An 18,007-nucleotide genomic window follows, 5' to 3' on the forward strand; every position below is an offset into this window, starting at 1 on the left:
ATGTCTGGTAAAAATTGCACAGATGGTTGTCAGGGTAATTAATTTCCCAAAGTTTGTAGATTTTACTTAACTGTGTCATATTTTTGTATGGAGAATAATTTAAAATAGAGTTACAAAAATTAAGTTTTCATATACCGGTTCAATAAAAAAAATGTATACAAAAATTGTAGACCACCCTTAGGTTCTTCAATCGTTGCTATTGGTATTCTTAAAATATGATGTAAAATGGCAGTGCCAGTGTTATAACAAATACCATTTTGCATTTTTCAAAATACTTAAGAACATTTGCAAAAACAGAATTTGATTTGATTTTTATTTATTTTCAGCAAGGTGATACTTCAGTATTGGTTACTGCAGTCTGTAAAACTAAATCATCGCCAGCCTCTTTTCTACCATTGACGGTATGTTTATTGCTCTGTTGAATAAGAATGTATGAACTGATGTATTTATAATTGTCATTGCGTTGAATAATACATGTAAATTTAAAACATGTGGTAACTTTGTTCATATACATTTTAGTTCAGCAAACAAGTTTTGAAATTAAACCTGCATTTGATTTCTGTATCTTTAGTTTGCAGAGTTTTTTAATGAGGAACTACATCTTAGTATCTGCTCAATTTCATGTTCATTGTTGAAGGCTGGAATTATATGTAGTTGTTGTTCTTTGGTCTTTGGTGGATAATTATCTCATTAGAAATCATACATCATTTCCTTATTTGAATATACTTAAAATTAGCAAATGTGGAAGATGTGGTTCCTATAAAATTATCTTATACCCAAAACAGAAAACATTTACAAAAAAAATATATTATAAATAAGTATTCTGAAATCATTTTAATCATTACAGTTGATGTTCATGCATATATTTTATTCCAAACAACCAACCTACTATGATATTATCAGAAATCCCAAAACCCAAAAGATGCAAATTGTAAGTGATGTCTTTATTAAATTGTTAACTTTTCAGATTTTGACAAAATTTCAGTTCTAGTTATTACAATACAATACAATATGTTGTTAATGTCATATTGTTTATTTGTGTGATGTATTCTTAGGTAGATTACAGACAAAAGGCTGCTTCAGCTGGTAGAATACCAACAAACTTTCTTAGACGTGAACTAGGTGCTTCAGATAAAGAAATTTTAACAAGTAGACTAATAGGTATACATTATTTATTATACACTTAACTATATTTTCTTTATATGCATATTTTAATGTTGACAAATACTCTGTTCTTAAGGATGTACTTTGGTGATGGAAGGTAAAAATTAAATATATCAAGAATTCAAAATTGACACTTTAAGCTGGTAGAGTATTAGTTAAGGATAAAAAAAAACCTAAAAATATTGATAGGTCATGGAGCTCCTTTTCAAGATATTTGATTTATAAGATATGGATGGGAAAAGGCTGACTCTGACTTTTACCTTATATTTGCATTGGTATTATTTGGGTCTCAAATCAAAAGAAAGAAAATCAAGAATCTGCTTAAATTTTGTCAAATGACCTTTTATGAGCTTAGTATTAAGTCTTATATTAAAAGTTAAATGGTGTTATGGGTTAAAATATTTTACATTGTATCATATTCAAAAACACCAAGGAGTCCAACATTTGACACTTATTCCAAAACCTCATCTAAGTACATTCTTAAGTCAAATTGGAACAAATCTATGTTATAGAAACATGAGAACCAATAGGGGATAATTTGTTAAGTGAGACTATTATGCATAATAATGTAATCTTTAAATTTAACTTTTTGTAGTCACATGATGGAAAGAACAATTTAAAACATTACAAAATTAACCATTTCAGAATGATAATTTATAAGGAAACATTTTTGGATTGGTTTATTTTTCAGATAGATCTCTGAGACCATTATTTCCTGCTGGTTTTAATTATGAAACCCAGATAATATGTAACTTAATGGCAGTAGATGGGGATCATGATCCTGAAGTACTTAGTATTAATGCAGGTATGTGATGTGATTTAAATTTAAATTTTTTTTATGCCCCACCTACTATAGTAGAGAGGCATTATGTTTTCTGGTCTGTGTCCATACCTTCATTCGTCAATCTGTCCTGCTTCAGGTTTAAGTTTTTGGTCAAGAAAGTTTTTAATGAAGTTGAATTCCAATCAATTTGAAACTTAGTACACATGCTCTTTCTTATTTAAATGCAAAATAAGAATTTTTACCCTAATTTTTATGATCCCTTAAACATAGAAAGTTATAGTGTGAGTGTGGCATCCGTGTACTATGGACTCATTCTTGTTTCTCGTAGTTTCACAAAACTTTTATTTCATGTGGAAAATTTTCTTAGAACCAACTTAAAAACAATTATTTTAGCAGGTTACCAGATCATTTTAAATAACAAAAAAAAAACAATTGTGACTGCCTGAAGTATTTCTAAATGATGTGTTGTCCCTTTATTTTTAAAAATATTTAACAAAAAGATCTGAAAGTGTTATAAAATGACAGTTGCTATAATACTTGAAGACATAACTTGTTTTATTGAGATGACCATTGATACCAGCCACAACTTTCTGTCAGAGTAACATTTAATGATAACAAAATTAGTTTCAATCAAAATAATTTCGATGGTTTTTACACACTTTTAAAAATACAGGTGATATGCTGTATGATATTTTTTATACTTGCTGTTTGTGTTGAATATGTTGACCCAAATTGTTATAAATTGTAAATGTATAGTAATTTATTATTTGATCAGCCTCTGCAGCCTTGGCACTGTCAGATATACCATTTAATGGACCAGTAGGTGCTGTAAGAATAGGATATGTTCTTATGAAATTGTTATAAATCATATATATATTATTTTATTATTTGATCAGCCTCTGCAGCCTTGGCTCTGTCAGATATACCATTTAATGGACCAGTAGGTGCTGTACGAATAGGATATGTTGACCATGAAATTGTTATAAATCCAACACGTAGGGAACTACAACGAAGTCCATTAAATCTTATTGTAAGCGGTTGTAATGACAATAAAATTGGTAAGTACTGACCTGTCTTTGCCATTCACTTTTTGTTTGGATAAGGAACAGTTTAAGAAGTTAGGGGCACTTTACAGTATTCTGTGTTAATAACGAAAAATCTGATATTTTATTGAACTAAATGAATATTTGTAAAAATCAGACAAGATAGCAAGAAGTAAACATGAAACTAATAAACAAAAACTTTGCTATTGTTCTGAATCTTAAAGTTGCTTTCAAGGCTCGTGATAATAATGATAATAATAATAATAATAATAATATCTTTATTTAAAGAGAGTAACTCATTTGGATTAAAGCAATTTTCAATAAGGCTCTCTACATACAATGTTAACAATATGAATAAAACATAATTAATCTACTATGACACACATGTAAACAATAGACGTATATAAAGTAATATAACAACAACAACAAAAACACCTATGGTATACATTGTGGCTTAACTTATAAATTTAACACTTTTAAAAATAAAATGACTTGTAAGAGTTTTTGAATGACTTCAATACAGTTTCAATCATAACGTCTAGTGTACTGTATTTCATGCTTCTTTTGGGAATTTCATTGGGTTCTTTAAAAGCACATTTTGTATGAAGCACAGAAGTATTTGAAGTTGTGAAGGCTGCATTTCATTGGGAAATAAAATCTAATCTTGGAATGCCTCTTGTGAAACATCTTTATGGCAAACTATTATTGCATTCCATATTTATGGATCAACTTGTATTTTACAGTAATGATGGAAGGACATGCTGACAACTTCGGACATGATCTTTTTAAAGAAGCAATAAAAACAGGTGTAAAAGAAATAGATACCATTATAATAAAGTTAAAAGAATTAAGAGAGTCTTTAGGGAAACCAAAACGTGATGTAGAATATAAATTAGCACCACCTGAAGAAATATTTACAACAATAGAACGGTAAGTGAAGCTTTATACAGTTAGTGTAATGACTAATGGCAGTGTGAATTACTTTGCAGTTACAAGTAGGGAATAACATATATAAGTATAGACAATCAGGTTTTCTGTGTATTGAAACAGAAAAAAATCAGTCACAAGTCACTGAAAAAGAAGTCTTTTAGCAAGTGATAGCTAATAACAAGCCAGAAGAATGATATTGTGTCAAGGGTTGATATTTTTTTATTTGTAATTTCTAAAACATAGATGATTTGCTCATGGTTCATGTATTCAGTTTAGTATTTTTAATGCATAGAGTAGTTTATTCAAATAATATTTAAGTGTCAATAGACTATTTTTATATTACCGACTTTTGACTCCGAAGTTTATATTTTTTTCAACAGGTTACCTAGGACATCCTGGTACCAAGTCAAGTTAGAGCAACGTAAAGAAGTAAAAAATTAGAGCAACGTAAAGAAGTAAAAAAAAAAAAGTCACGCTTTTAATTTGTATAATTCTTGGGAAAAATATACTGCTATACATATTTTTCCTTTACCCGACAAATCATCAGAAAATAAAATAGGAAAATTTCCCCTCAATATCGTTTGAATGTTTGATTTTACTTGATCATGACTACTCTTAATTGACTGAGTACCAAGATGTTTGGGTAACCTGCATACCTGTCAACCTGTGACTATGAAAATGCAGGTCATGAGCTGCATTGAAGAATCAAATCTCAGGTCATAACACGTACAAACTTTTTTGAGCTGAATTTCAGTATTTATGGTACATTTTCTTCTAATGTATATCAAAGATACAAAAACATCATTTTAAATCTTATTTATTATTATTTCATTGCACTTGATTTTTATAAATTTGTGTAACACAGTCTTATGTTCTTCACTTTTTGTCATCATCTAAAATTTATTTTTCAAATGTAGTTTTAAAATGAGACTACTGGCTATGTAGCCTTTAAACATACCATGTAGAGGTATTACATTCACCTCTCATTTGACAAGGAAATTAGACTATGATAAGATATAGTAATACAGTTAAAGAAAGTATAAATGTAAAAAATAATTTTCAACTTTTAAAAAAAAATTGTATAAAGGTATAAAAATAATGAAAAGTTATTTTTCAATATGTATTTGAATTTTATATTTTTATGATTTAATCTTTTTCACCCATAAAACGTAAATATAAGGAATAATTTTGAATGGTGACAAATAAGGGGAAGTAACTCTAGTTCAAATATGTTTGTAAACCAGTAGTGCAATTTATTTACGACCTAAAGCTAAGGTAATTGGTGTTAATTAACAGTGTGTTTGACACCAAAGCTGTCAAGTGAAGCCATGCACTTAATGGGTCACTTAATTTGACAGTTTACATAGCTAGATTAACTGCCTGTTCATGGAAGAATTACGAATTTGCCGCTATTTCAAAGAAATATTACTTATGAAAATCAATCTCAAGACTAAGAAATACGGGTGAAATCGGGTCATTTTCGGAATTCCAGGGTTATTTCAATGACCCGGCGGGTTTCCCGGGTGATCCCTCAGAATTGTGAAAATCTGGGGTCACACCCGCAGAATACGGGTCAGTTGACAGGTATGAACCTGTCAACAAGTAATATAAAATGGAGTCAAAAATCGGTAATATGAAAATAGTCTATTGATGACAGGTCTTACTTGATGTTATCACATAAAAAAATTATAAGGTTGTTGATAACATGGATGAATCTTTGTAAAATTTTATATTGTCAAGTCAATTTATTGAATATCTTGAATTCATTTTTATTATTTTATTCAGGCTAACAAATACAGAATTAACAGCAATATTGCAAGATGCATCCCATGATAAGGTAGGTATGATTTTTTATATTTAATTCCATTCTTTATGACTTATTCAAATTATAGAGACATAGGTAATGACATTCAACATTCAAATCCTTTCCATATAAATAGATGGTACAATCTACTTAGTTAAAAGTTATATGTCCATTGTTTTCCCCAATTAGTCTTTGTTAAATGGCATTATTCAAAAAAATGTGCAGTATTTCAAATAAGGGAATACTTGGCATGACTTTTATATATCCTGTCCTAAATTACAGTAAAAATAACATTTCATTAGATATAACATAGGGGCCTCAGTGGCCAAGTGGTCTATGTAGATCTACTAGTGTTATCATTAGCCAGTCAACACTGAGGTTGTGAGTTCTAACCCTGCTCCTGCGGGTGCACAGACTTCTGTCTTCATTGACTAGGATTGTTAGTTTTTCTATGGAAGGTAGGTGGTTTTCTACGGGGACTCCGGCATTCCTTCACCAATAAAACCGTCATCCACAAAATTGCCCAAAAATGGCACTAAAGTGGTGCTAAAACACCAAGAATCAATCAGTCATTAGATATAAGATTAATAATTTTCACAGCCATCAACAATGAACAAAACCCTAAAGTCAGCTATAACATGACCCTGGAATGTCTAAAGTAAAAACCATTACAACAAGAAAACATGTCTGTTTGTGCCTTTTAAAATATCCACAGATTCTTCTGTCTTTTAATGCCCCTTTATTTTGTATTGTTAAAATCAAAGAAACAATATTATATACCATTGTGCTCTGAATTTTAGTTTTCCAGGGATAATGCAGTTAGAGATCTAAAATCTTCAACTATAAAACAGTTAATAGGTAAGTTGACAGAAAGTTTTTTTCTGATGTTTAAAAATAGAATGAATAATATTGGAAGCATGTAATCTATAACCAGATTGGTACAAATACTTTGGATATGGTAATGCCAATCATCCATCCATATATTAATCCAAAATTACAAGTTTTCTTGTGTTTACATTTCTTAAATGTCAGTGAAATTTATATGTAATTTTGATATTAATGTAGCAGTCAGATATGCACATGAGAGTTAATCCAGTGTTTTTTTTTATTTATGTCCTTGTAGAAGGACAATAGTGTTAGTGCTATTCCATTACACATGGATATGAGAGGGTAGAAGGGAAGTTTAATTATTGAATTTGGGTCATGGGTCTTTTTTCAGTATGCGTCTATTACCATTATGCAAAATTATTTAATAAATGGTTCTTGGTTGTTAGAATATTTTGAAAAAAACTTCCTACCCTCTAAGATACATTTTAATAGAATAGCTCTTACAAGCCCTTTCATCTGATGGTAATTTTGCATGAGTTTATATTAAATTAATATTATCAGCATCACAGCTAAAATAAAAAATGAGTGCCCCTGACAAATTTTCCTTACATATTGTAAATACACTCATTTCAATTTTGCAGTTAAGAATTGATACATTACTTAGACAATTTTCATATATCAGCTGAATGCTCTTGTGTATTGACCCCAGGTGTATTTGTGATAGCACAATTGTTTTCCCATGATGGAAACTAAATACCATACAACAAAAAGATGGCAGAGTAAATGAGAGAGTCAATATTAAAGGATTAAACAAGTCACACAGGATGGATAAAAGTTTGGAGAAATACTCATAAATGTGCAGAAATTGAAGCTGCAGTAAAGTTCTTAACATTATCATTTGATTTAAACACATACATGATGTGACATTACCATTTAATTGTAACACTATTTCTTTTCAGTACTTTTTCCAGATAAAGAAAAGGACAAAGAATTGTTGTATGAAGCTTATGATTTATATGTGAAGAAATTGTTTAGAAAACTAATTTTACAAACAGATAAAAGGTACATTTATATAACATAGAATATCTATGGTTTGAAAACAATAGAGGAGATAGCCTTGGGATGAGATGTAGCAAGGAAAATATCTCAAGTTTAAAAGACAATAGAAGAATTCTATTATTTCAGTTATCCTAGGCAATCTAAATAAAGTTAGCTTGTTAAATCATCACGTTCTCACTTTAAATAGTTGAGAAACTATCTAGGTTTAGTATAGATTCAGATGAAAAATTATCACACAGAGACCAGAAGTAAATTCAAGAAAAATAGCACTATAAATGATTTCTGTTAATGTTTTCTGAATAGCAAATGACAACAAGGTAAAAATACAATTTTAGAGTAAAAATACAGTGAAACACCTGTATAACATGTATTTTTTAAATTTTAATATTTTCAAGTGTTTTTATTTTTTATACGACCGCAACAAAAATTTTGCGTCGTATAATGCTATCATGTCGTCGTCCGAAGACGCTTTTAGTTTCCTTTAGTTAAAGTGAATGGATCTCTATAAATTTTACCAAAAGGATCAATACCACTAAAGAAAAGTTGGGATAGATTTTTGGGATTATGGTCCAATAGTATAGAAATTAGGGGCCAAAAAAGGGGCCCAAATAAGCATTTTTGTAGTTTCCAAACAATAACTTGTGTTTAAGTGTATGCATCTTTCTGAAATTATACCACAAGTTTCCATACCACAAAGGGATGGTTAGTATTAACTTTTGGTGGTTATGGCTCAAACTGTTTAGGAATTAGGGGCAAAAAAGGGGGAAAACTATAGGTTTTTCTGGTAAATTGACAATTAAGACAATCTAAAAGCTGTGTAAGAGAGGTAATCCATGAAAAAATACAATAATACAATGTTTGGTATGTTTTTGGATTTACCTCCCTTACACTACTTGTAAATTATGTATAAAGAAATGTCAGATTTTGGACTATTTGCCAAAAAAAAGGATGGGGTGGGGGTGGGGGTAAATCACCTTTTTTCGAGGGGGGGGAAGGGGTTTGCACGAAATGAAAAAATATATAAATTCAAATCATATTGCCAGTTCTTATTTCTTGGACTACAGTTATTCTGAAACCTAATATGTATCAAATATTTAATAACAATCATAATTCAGACCTGTATCAAGCACTAATATTGTGTGCATTTTTGCTCCAACTGTTCAGTGTTGGACCTCTGTGGTCGTATCCAGCTGTGCTCCTCGAAGCAATTTATTATGCCCCTGCTATAGTGGAAATGATTCAGTTTCACCTTTGTCCCTATGTCAAAATATTGGTTTCCGTTCTTTAACTTTGATTTGCCTCAATCAGTTGTTATGAAACATATACACAATGCTTCAACAAGATAAAACAGATCAAATTAAATTTTTTAATGTCCTAAAGCTAGCCTCTTTACAAGTGGTAAAATTGCTAAATTTTTCGTTTCCATCCTCATGCTTTAGAATGCCTCAACCAAATGTTATAAAACATATACACAATGCTTATTGTCATTAAACTCAGATCAAGTTTCAATTTTGTGTGTCACTTTTACTTTTCTTGAGTTATGTCCCTTTATAACATTATATGCAAGCGGTGTCATCATGTGTGTCCCATGGACACATTCGCCACTCATTAGTTGTTGGAATCACACAATACAAAATATTATTAAGATTCTGCTAATATAACAATAATATGTTTTATTTACAGATGTGATGGAAGAAGTCTAACACAATTAAGGCCAATTTCATGTGATATCAATATGTTTTCACCACTGCATGGTTCAGCTTTATTTCAGAGAGGTCAGACTCAGGTAAAAACATGTGTTTTAACTACAGAAATTATTTTATTTTCGTGTAATAATTAATAGATATAAGAAGATGTGGTATGAGTGCCAATGAAACAACTCACAATCCATGTCACAATTTGTAAAAGTATTTAGTTATAGGTCAAGTACGGCCCTCAACACAGCGCCCTGGCTCACACCAAACAGCAAGCTATAAAAGGCCCCCAAAATGACTAGTGTAAAACCATTTGAGCTGTATATCAGGAAAAGTACACCATTTTTAGCTCACCTGGCCCAAAGGGCCAAGTGAGCTTTTCTCATCACTTGGTGTCCATCGTCCGTTGTCGTCGTTAACTTTTTACATTTTGAACTTCTTCTAGAGAGTCACTGAATGGAATGAAACCAAACATGGCGTGAATGTTCCTTATGAGGTGCTGACCAAGTGTTGTTACTTTGTAGCCGATCCATCATCCAAGATGGCCGCCAGCGGGGGACTTAGTTTAACATAGGACCCTATGGGAAATGCATACAAATGACTTGTTCTAGAGAACAACTGAATGGAATGAAACCAAACATGGCATGAATGTTCCTTATGAAGTGCTGACCAAGTGTTGTTACTTTGTAGCTGATCCATCATCCAAGATGGCCGCTAGCGGGGGACTTAGTTTAACATAGGACCCTATGGGAAATACATACAAATGACATCTTTTAGAGAACCACTGAATGGAATGAAACCAAACATGGCATAAATGTTCCTTATGAGGTGCTGACTAAGTGTTGTTACTTTGTAGCCGATCCATCATCCAAGATGGCCGCCAGCGAGGGACTTAGTTTAACATAGGACCCTTCGGGAAATGCATACAAATGACTTCTTCTAGAGAACCACTGAATGGAATGAAACCAAACATGGCATGAATGTTCCTTATGAGGTGCTGACCAAGTCTTGTTACTTTTTAGCCGATCCATCATCCAACATGGCCTCCAGCGGGGGACTTAGTTTAACATAGGACCCTATGGGAAATGCATACAAATGACATTTTCTAGAGAATCACTGAATGGAATGAAAACAAAACATGGCATGAATGTTCCCTATGAGGTACTGACCAAGTATTGTTTCTTTGTAGCTGATCCATCATCCAAGATGGCCGCTAGCGGGGGACTTAGTTTAACATAGGACCCTATGGAAAATGCATACAAATGACATCTTTTAGAGAACCACTGAATGGAATGAAACCAAACATGGCATAAATGTTCTTTATGAGGTCCTGACCAAGTGTTGTTACTTTGTAGCTGATCCATCATTCAAGATGGCCGCCAGCGGGGGACTTAGTTTAACATAGGACCCTATGGGAAATACATACAAATGACATCTTTTAGAGAACCACTGAATGGAATGAAACCAAACATGGCATAAATGTTCCTTATGAGGTGCTGACTAAGTGTTGTTACTTTGTAGCCGATCCATCATCCAAGATGGCCGCCAGCGAGGGACTTAGTTTAACATAGGACCCTTCGGGAAATGCATACAAATGACTTCTTCTAGAGAACCACTGAATGGAATGAAACCAAACATGGCATGAATGTTCCTTATGAGGTGCTGACCAAGTCTTGTTACTTTTTAGCCGATCCATCATCCAAGATGGCCTCCAGCGGGGGACTTAGTTTAACATAGGACCCTACGGGAAATGCATACAAATGACATTTTCTAGAGAATCACTGAATGGAATGAAAACAAAACATGGCATGAATGTTCCCTATGAGGTACTGACCAAGTATTGTTTCTTTGTAGCTGATCCATCATCCAAGATGGCCGCTAGCAGGGGACTTAGTTTAACATAGGACCCTATGGAAAATGCATACAAATGACATCTTTTAGAGAACCACTGAATGGAATGAAACCAAACATGGCATAAATGTTCTTTATGAGGTCCTGACCAAGTGTTGTTACTTTGTAGCTGATCCATCATCCAAGATGGCCGCCAGCGGGGGGACTTAGTTTAACATAGGACCCTATGGGAAATGCATACAAATGACATCTTTTAGAGAACCACTGAATGGAATGAAACCAAACATAGCATGAATGTTCTTATGCGATGCTGACCAAGTGTTGGTACTTTGTCTCCGATCCATCATCCAAGATGGCTGCCAGTGGGGGGCTTTGTTTAACATAGGACCCTATGGGAAATGCATACAAAAGTCTTCTTCTAGAGAACCACGGAATTGAATGAAATCAAACATAGCATGAATAGTCCTTTCCTTATGAGGTGCTGGCCAAGTGTTGTTACTTTGTAGCAAAATTTTATCTGTTTTTATATGATTTCAAAAACCCAAGTAGAGTCAGGTGAGCGATACAGGCTCTTGATAGCCTCTAGTTATATCTTTCAGACTTTCAGCATATATTTTCCAAAGTAATGGAACAGGTTATTGTAAGAGGGGCTACAATTAAGTTTTGATCCAGATATAGAATTAACTTTACAGTGAAGATAATTGATTCTTGACATGAAAATAGTACTGTATATGTTTTAAGGTTTGCAAAATGCCAGTCATACTGGGGCTAATCATAATTATATACATTGTTCTTATGTTTTGAAATGGTTTGTAATTTCAGGTTATGTGTACAGTGACATTAGATTCTTTAGACTCAGCAGCAAAAGTGGATACTATGTCACAGATAATTGGGTAAGCTATGTCACAGATAATTAGGTAAGCAATGTCACAGAAAATTGGGAAAGCTAGTTTCAAAAATATAAAAACAAAATCTTATATCTAAAGTATTATACTAGCCAGCAAGAAGGCTATCTTGTGAATAATCTATATTCCAGCTGTTATCACATTTGCTACCAGTTTAGTAATCTATATAATGGTTATAATAAATCCTTTTTCATTCCTTATGATTTTAATAAATTCTCAAGGATCATTCTATTAACCTGTTTGACTTTCTATTCAACATAAGATAATTTTAGGAAGTCTGAGATAAAATATGCTTTGTAATTGTTATTTTAAAAATGTATATTTTCAGTGGAATAAAAGAAAAGAATTTTATGTTGCATTATGAGGTAAGCATTGATTTTTGCTATTTGTTAAAAAGTAAAATCACAAAAATACTGAACTCAGAGGAAAACTCAGTATTATCCTATGCATTTATAAACTTAAACTTTTATCATCTCTATTTTCTTTTGTTATTTAACATTTACTGTGATTCAGTTATTTTCATGTGTAATCTTCAGGGCCCACACTACCAGGCGACTTGGGCGAAGAAGTCGCCTTCCTGACCGTCACTTCGCTTTCCCCGACCCCCAAAAGCGAAAACAAGTCGCCCTGTTCTTGACGATACTCGCTTTCAGTCGCTTCCGTCATCGGACATTTTCAATTTTTACCAAGTTGATGAAACATCAATTTTTTATTGACAATTAAAGAAATTCAGACATAAACGATTCATTATCTTTAGAAAAGAGGTTGAAGCATTGTCTTCACAGTGTGTAGCAGGTTATTTGATAAAAATACAACTTTTTATCACTTCGTGCATTTCCGCAAGTTCCGGTGCTTGTTACTCAAAAACGTACATCAACCTAAATTTCGGCGGCAAAATAAGTTTGTTACTTCATTTAAACGTGATAAAAGTTGCCTCCAGTAAATGTTTAATCCATTTATTGCATTAAAAACGTCATGTTCCTTTCTAAATAACTTGTCAAACATCGTTTATTTTTGTAAATTTTCTTGCATTCGTCTGCCATTGACCGATTTCTAAACTACGGATCTGAACCAGACCAGCTATGACTGAAATCTGTACTTTTACAATAATTACTACGGACGCACGGATGGAACAGCTGACAGAAGAATATTGATCCCAAAGTGAAAAATTACGCATTCCACACGCATTAAGAGACTTTTGGTTACATCTAATTGATTGGTGTATATAATTCCCTATATTTTTATGCCCCACCTACGATAGTAGAGGGGCATTATGTTTTCTGGTCTGGTTTTCTGGTCTGTGCGTCCGTTTGTCCGTCTGTCCGTCTGTCTGTCCGTTCTTTCGTCCGTCCGTCCGTCTGTCCCGCTCCAGGTTAAAGTTCAGGTCAAGGTAGTTTTAGATGAAGTTGAAGTCCAATCGACTTCAAACTTAGTATACATGTTTCCTATGATATGATCTTTTTAATTTTTCACGGTCCACTGAACATAGAAAATGATAGTGCGAGTGGGGCATTCGTGTACTGGGGACACATTCTTGTTTATGAATTGTTTCAAACTATTGATTAAAGTTGCTTAACTCTGAGACTATTATATACTAATATCAATATATTATGGCCCAGCTTAATAACTTTTATATTTTTTTTATGAGAAACACTGAATTTCATACACAAGATAATTTTTAATTAAATTGTAATTGACATACAATGTATTATAATTTCTTTACATTTTTTAAAATAATTTTTTTTTTTTTTAGTGCTAGATATTTAGTTGGTAGTTTCTCACAAGAACCTTAGTAAAACTTAAACAACTTTTAATTTCAAATGTTACTTTGATTGTATTTTTTTACTCAGATATGAATTGAACAATATAAAAAGAACATTATTTACATATGGCCCTTTATACTATTGTAAAATCCAAACATAATTGTAGCGCACCGCGCAAATGAGCACTTCTCTTTCAAATCTCACCACTTCTCCCTATCAGTTTCAAAAAGAGAAGTCACTTCTCCCTTTAATTCTGAAGTAGTGTGAGCCCTGAATCTTTTCTTTATTGATTAAGAAATAATGTCTTTTTCTGGATACCATATATATCTTTGTTATGACAAATTCTGCAAAACATGTATAACATACATTGTTCTCTTAGATTTGTAGTTCACATTAACATGTATGTATAAAACTCAGGAAAATTGATACTTTACAAATAATAGTTATTTCACAATGTGCTTAAAAAGGACACATTTGCAAGGTCGGTTTTACTTATTAAAAAAAAAATCAGTTAAAAGAACAGTAATTGTAATTTTCGTTTCATATAATCACAATCACTATTACAGTTTTGGTCTCACAAATTGTTACATTGTTAATATCTGCTTTTGATGGCTGATGGTCTTTTAATGTCTATTTCATAGACAAAATTTCTGTCCAAAAACAGTAACAGTTCATATTTTCTATCTTTCAACACTTTTGAATTTTTGATCTACATTTTAGAAGCTATGGTTGGTTTACGTCTTTTTGCTAGACAAAATTTCTGTCCAAAAGCAGCAACAGTCCAAATTTGTCATATTCTATCACTGTTGATCCACATTTTAGATGTTTGATTCATTGTTTAAATTGCTCTCATCCTGGATATACATGAAATTTATTGCCACAACCAAATCAAATCAAAGTAAGAATACCTTTCTCAATATTAATGGTACATGTCAATGCATTTACTTACAGTTCCCTCCGTATGCCACTAATGAGATATCCAAAGCCGGTCTTACAAGTAGACGTGAACTTGGACATGGTAAGTACAATATCAAATTACAAAAATAAAGAAAGTGTGCCAGTTTTATATTTTGTATTTAAACTGGTTAGATTTCTCAACGGAAAATATAGTCATAAATCAAACTGAAGTTTTTTTTCTAAAAAATTGATAGATTACTTCAGGTAAACTCTGAAATATAAATCAACCTTTCTTTCTTGTTTGTTTGTTTGCATAACATTACCTACAGTGATAGTAACTATATTAATTTTTTTTTTATTCAATACTCATGTATAGAAATATGACAGACAAATATGGTTTAGGATTACTGAGGAACACAAGTGAGCAGACAATAGATCAAGTCTGAACACATCTGTGCCAATGTAATACTGAACAAAATCAACACTTCTAGACAGATCAATATAATTCAGGATTACTTAGGAACACAAGTGAGCAGACAATAGATCAAGTCTGAACACATCTGTGCCAATGTAATACTGAACAAAGTTAACACTTCTGGACAGATCAATATAATTCAGGATTACTTAGGAACACAAGTGAGCAGACAATAGATCAAGTCTGCACACATCTGTGCCAATGTAATACTGAACAAAGTTAACACTTCTGGACAGATCAATTTAATTCAGGATTACTTAGGAACACAAGTGAGCAGACAATAGATCAAGTCTGAACACATCTGTGCCAATGTAATACTGAACAAAGTTAACACTTCTGGACAGATCAATATAATTCAGAATTACTTAGGAACACAAGTGAGCAGACAATAGATCAAGTCTGCTCACATCTGTGCCAATGTAATACTGAACAAAGTCAACACTTCTGGACAGATCAATATAATTCAGGATTACTGAGGAACACAAGTGAGCAGACAGTTGTAGAACAAGTCTGAACACATCTGTGCCAATGTAATACTAAACAAAGTTAACACTTCTGGACAGATCAATATAATTCAGAATTACTTAGGAACACAAGTGAGCAGACAATAGATCAAGTCTGCTCACATCTGTGCCAATGTAATACTGAACAAAGTCAACACTTCTGGACAGATCAATATAATTCAGGATTACTGAGGAACACAAGTGAGCAGACAGTAGTAGAACAAGTCTGAACACACCTGTGCCAATGTAATACTGAACAAAGTTAACACTTCTGGACAGATCAATATAATTCAGGATTACTGAGGATCACAAGTGAGCAGACAATAGATCAAGTCTGAACATATCTGTGCCATTGTAATACTGAACAAAATCAACACTTCTAGACAGATCAATATAATTCAGGATTACTGAGGAACACAAGTGAGCAGACAGTTGAAGAACAAGTCTGAACACATCTGTGCCAATGTAATACTGAACAAAGTTAACACTACTGGACAGATCAATATAATTCAGAATTACTTAGGAACACAAGTGAGCAGACAATAGATCAAGTCTGCTCACATCTGTGCCAATGTAATACTGAACAAAGTCAACACTTCTGGACAGATCAATATAATTCAGGATTACTGAGGAACACAAGTGAGCAGACAGTAGTAGAACAAGTCTGAACACATCTGTGCCAATGTAATACTGAACAAAGTTAACACTTCTGGACAGATCAATATAATTCAGGATTACTGAGGAACACAAGTGAGCAGACAAAAGATCAAGTCTGAACACATCTGTGCCAATGTAATACTGAACAAAATCAACACTTCTGGACAGATCAATATAATTCAGGATTACTGAGGAACACAAGTGAGCAGACAGTAGTAGAACAAGTCTGAACACATCTGTGCCAATGTAATACTGAACAAAGTTAACACTTCTGGACAGATCAATATAATTCAGGATTACTGAGGAACACAAGTGAGCAGACAAAAGATCAAGTCTGAACACATCTGTGCCAATGTAATACTGAACAAAATCAACACTTCTGGACAGATCAATATAATTCAGGATTACTGAGGAACACAAGTGAGCAGACAGTAGTAGAACAAGTCTGAACACATCTGTGCCAATGTAATACTGAACAAAGTTAACACTTCTGGACAGATCAATATAATTCAGGATTACTGAGGAACACAAGTGAGCAGACAATAGATCAAGTCTGAACACATCTGTGCCAATGTAATACTGAACAAGGTTAACACTTCTGGACAGATCAATATAATTCAGGATTACTGAGGAACACAAGTGAGCAGACAATAGATCAAGTCTGAACACATCTGTGCCAATGTAATACTGAACAAGGTTAACACTTCTGGACAGTTCAATATAATTCAGGATTACTGAGGAACACAAGTGGGCAGACAATAGATCAAGTCTGAACACATCTGTGCCAATGTAATACTGAACAAGGTTAACACTTCTGGACAGATCAATATAATTCAGGATTACTGAGGAACACAAGTGAGCAGACAATAGATCAAGTCTGAACACATCTGTGCCAATGCAATACTGAACAAAATCAACACTTCTGGACAGATCAATATAATTCAGGATTACTGAGGAACACAAGTGAGCAGACAGTAGTAGATCAAGTCTGAACACATCTGTGCCAATGTAATACTGAACAAAATAAACACTTCTGAACATACCAATGAAATTCAAGATTACCAAGGAACACAAGTGAGCAGACAATAGATTAAGTCTGCACACATCTGTGCCAATGCAATACTGAACAAAGTCAACACTTCTGGAGTCTAGACAGACAAATATAATTCAGGATTACTAAGGAACATAAGTGAGCAGACAGCAGATCAAGTGACAGAATTACACTAAACAAATCTTCTCTATTACTGTAAAATTCAGAAATTATTGCGAGGTTTTTATTATTGTGAAAAATGCCACAGAGTTGTAAACGCAATAATTGAAACTCGCATTTTGAAATATTTTATATGAATTAAACAGAATTTTTCTCAACATAGTAAAAAATAAAATCGCATTTTATAGGACTAAAATGACAAAATCACAATAATAAATGCACGCAATAATTTCTGAATTTACAGTATACAGATGTAAGAAGATGTGGTATCAGTGCCAATGAGACAATTCTCCATCCAAGTCATAATTTATAAAAGTAAACCATTAAAGGTCAAAGAACCGTCTTCAACACAAAGCCTTGGTTCACACCAAATAGCAAGCTATGAAGGCCCCAAAAATTGACTAGTGTAAAACCATTCAAAAAGGAAAACCAAATGGTCG

At 32.8% G+C, this 18,007-nt stretch overlaps 1 protein-coding gene across 2 annotated transcripts in view; it reads left to right on the plus strand.

Moving 5' to 3' along the window:
• Window positions 1-18,007, plus strand: part of LOC139514411 (polyribonucleotide nucleotidyltransferase 1, mitochondrial-like) — a 50,114-nt gene that overhangs the window by 8,484 nt on the left and 23,623 nt on the right. For both annotated transcript variants that reach the window (XM_071303614.1, XM_071303613.1), the window contains exons 3-14: window positions 327-401; window positions 1,056-1,161; window positions 1,856-1,969; window positions 2,845-3,006; window positions 3,735-3,921; window positions 5,707-5,758; window positions 6,526-6,583; window positions 7,513-7,615; window positions 9,296-9,398; window positions 11,980-12,050; window positions 12,391-12,427; window positions 14,777-14,843. In XM_071303614.1, the coding sequence (XP_071159715.1) occupies window positions 327-401; window positions 1,056-1,161; window positions 1,856-1,969; window positions 2,845-3,006; window positions 3,735-3,921; window positions 5,707-5,758; window positions 6,526-6,583; window positions 7,513-7,615; window positions 9,296-9,398; window positions 11,980-12,050; window positions 12,391-12,427; window positions 14,777-14,843 (1,135 nt within the window). The remainder of the gene's footprint in view (window positions 1-326; window positions 402-1,055; window positions 1,162-1,855; window positions 1,970-2,844; window positions 3,007-3,734; window positions 3,922-5,706; window positions 5,759-6,525; window positions 6,584-7,512; window positions 7,616-9,295; window positions 9,399-11,979; window positions 12,051-12,390; window positions 12,428-14,776; window positions 14,844-18,007) is intronic.

The sequence above is a fragment of the Mytilus edulis genome, chromosome 3 (assembly GCF_963676685.1).
Source record: "Mytilus edulis chromosome 3, xbMytEdul2.2, whole genome shotgun sequence".
NCBI lineage: Eukaryota > Metazoa > Mollusca > Bivalvia > Mytilida > Mytilidae > Mytilus > Mytilus edulis.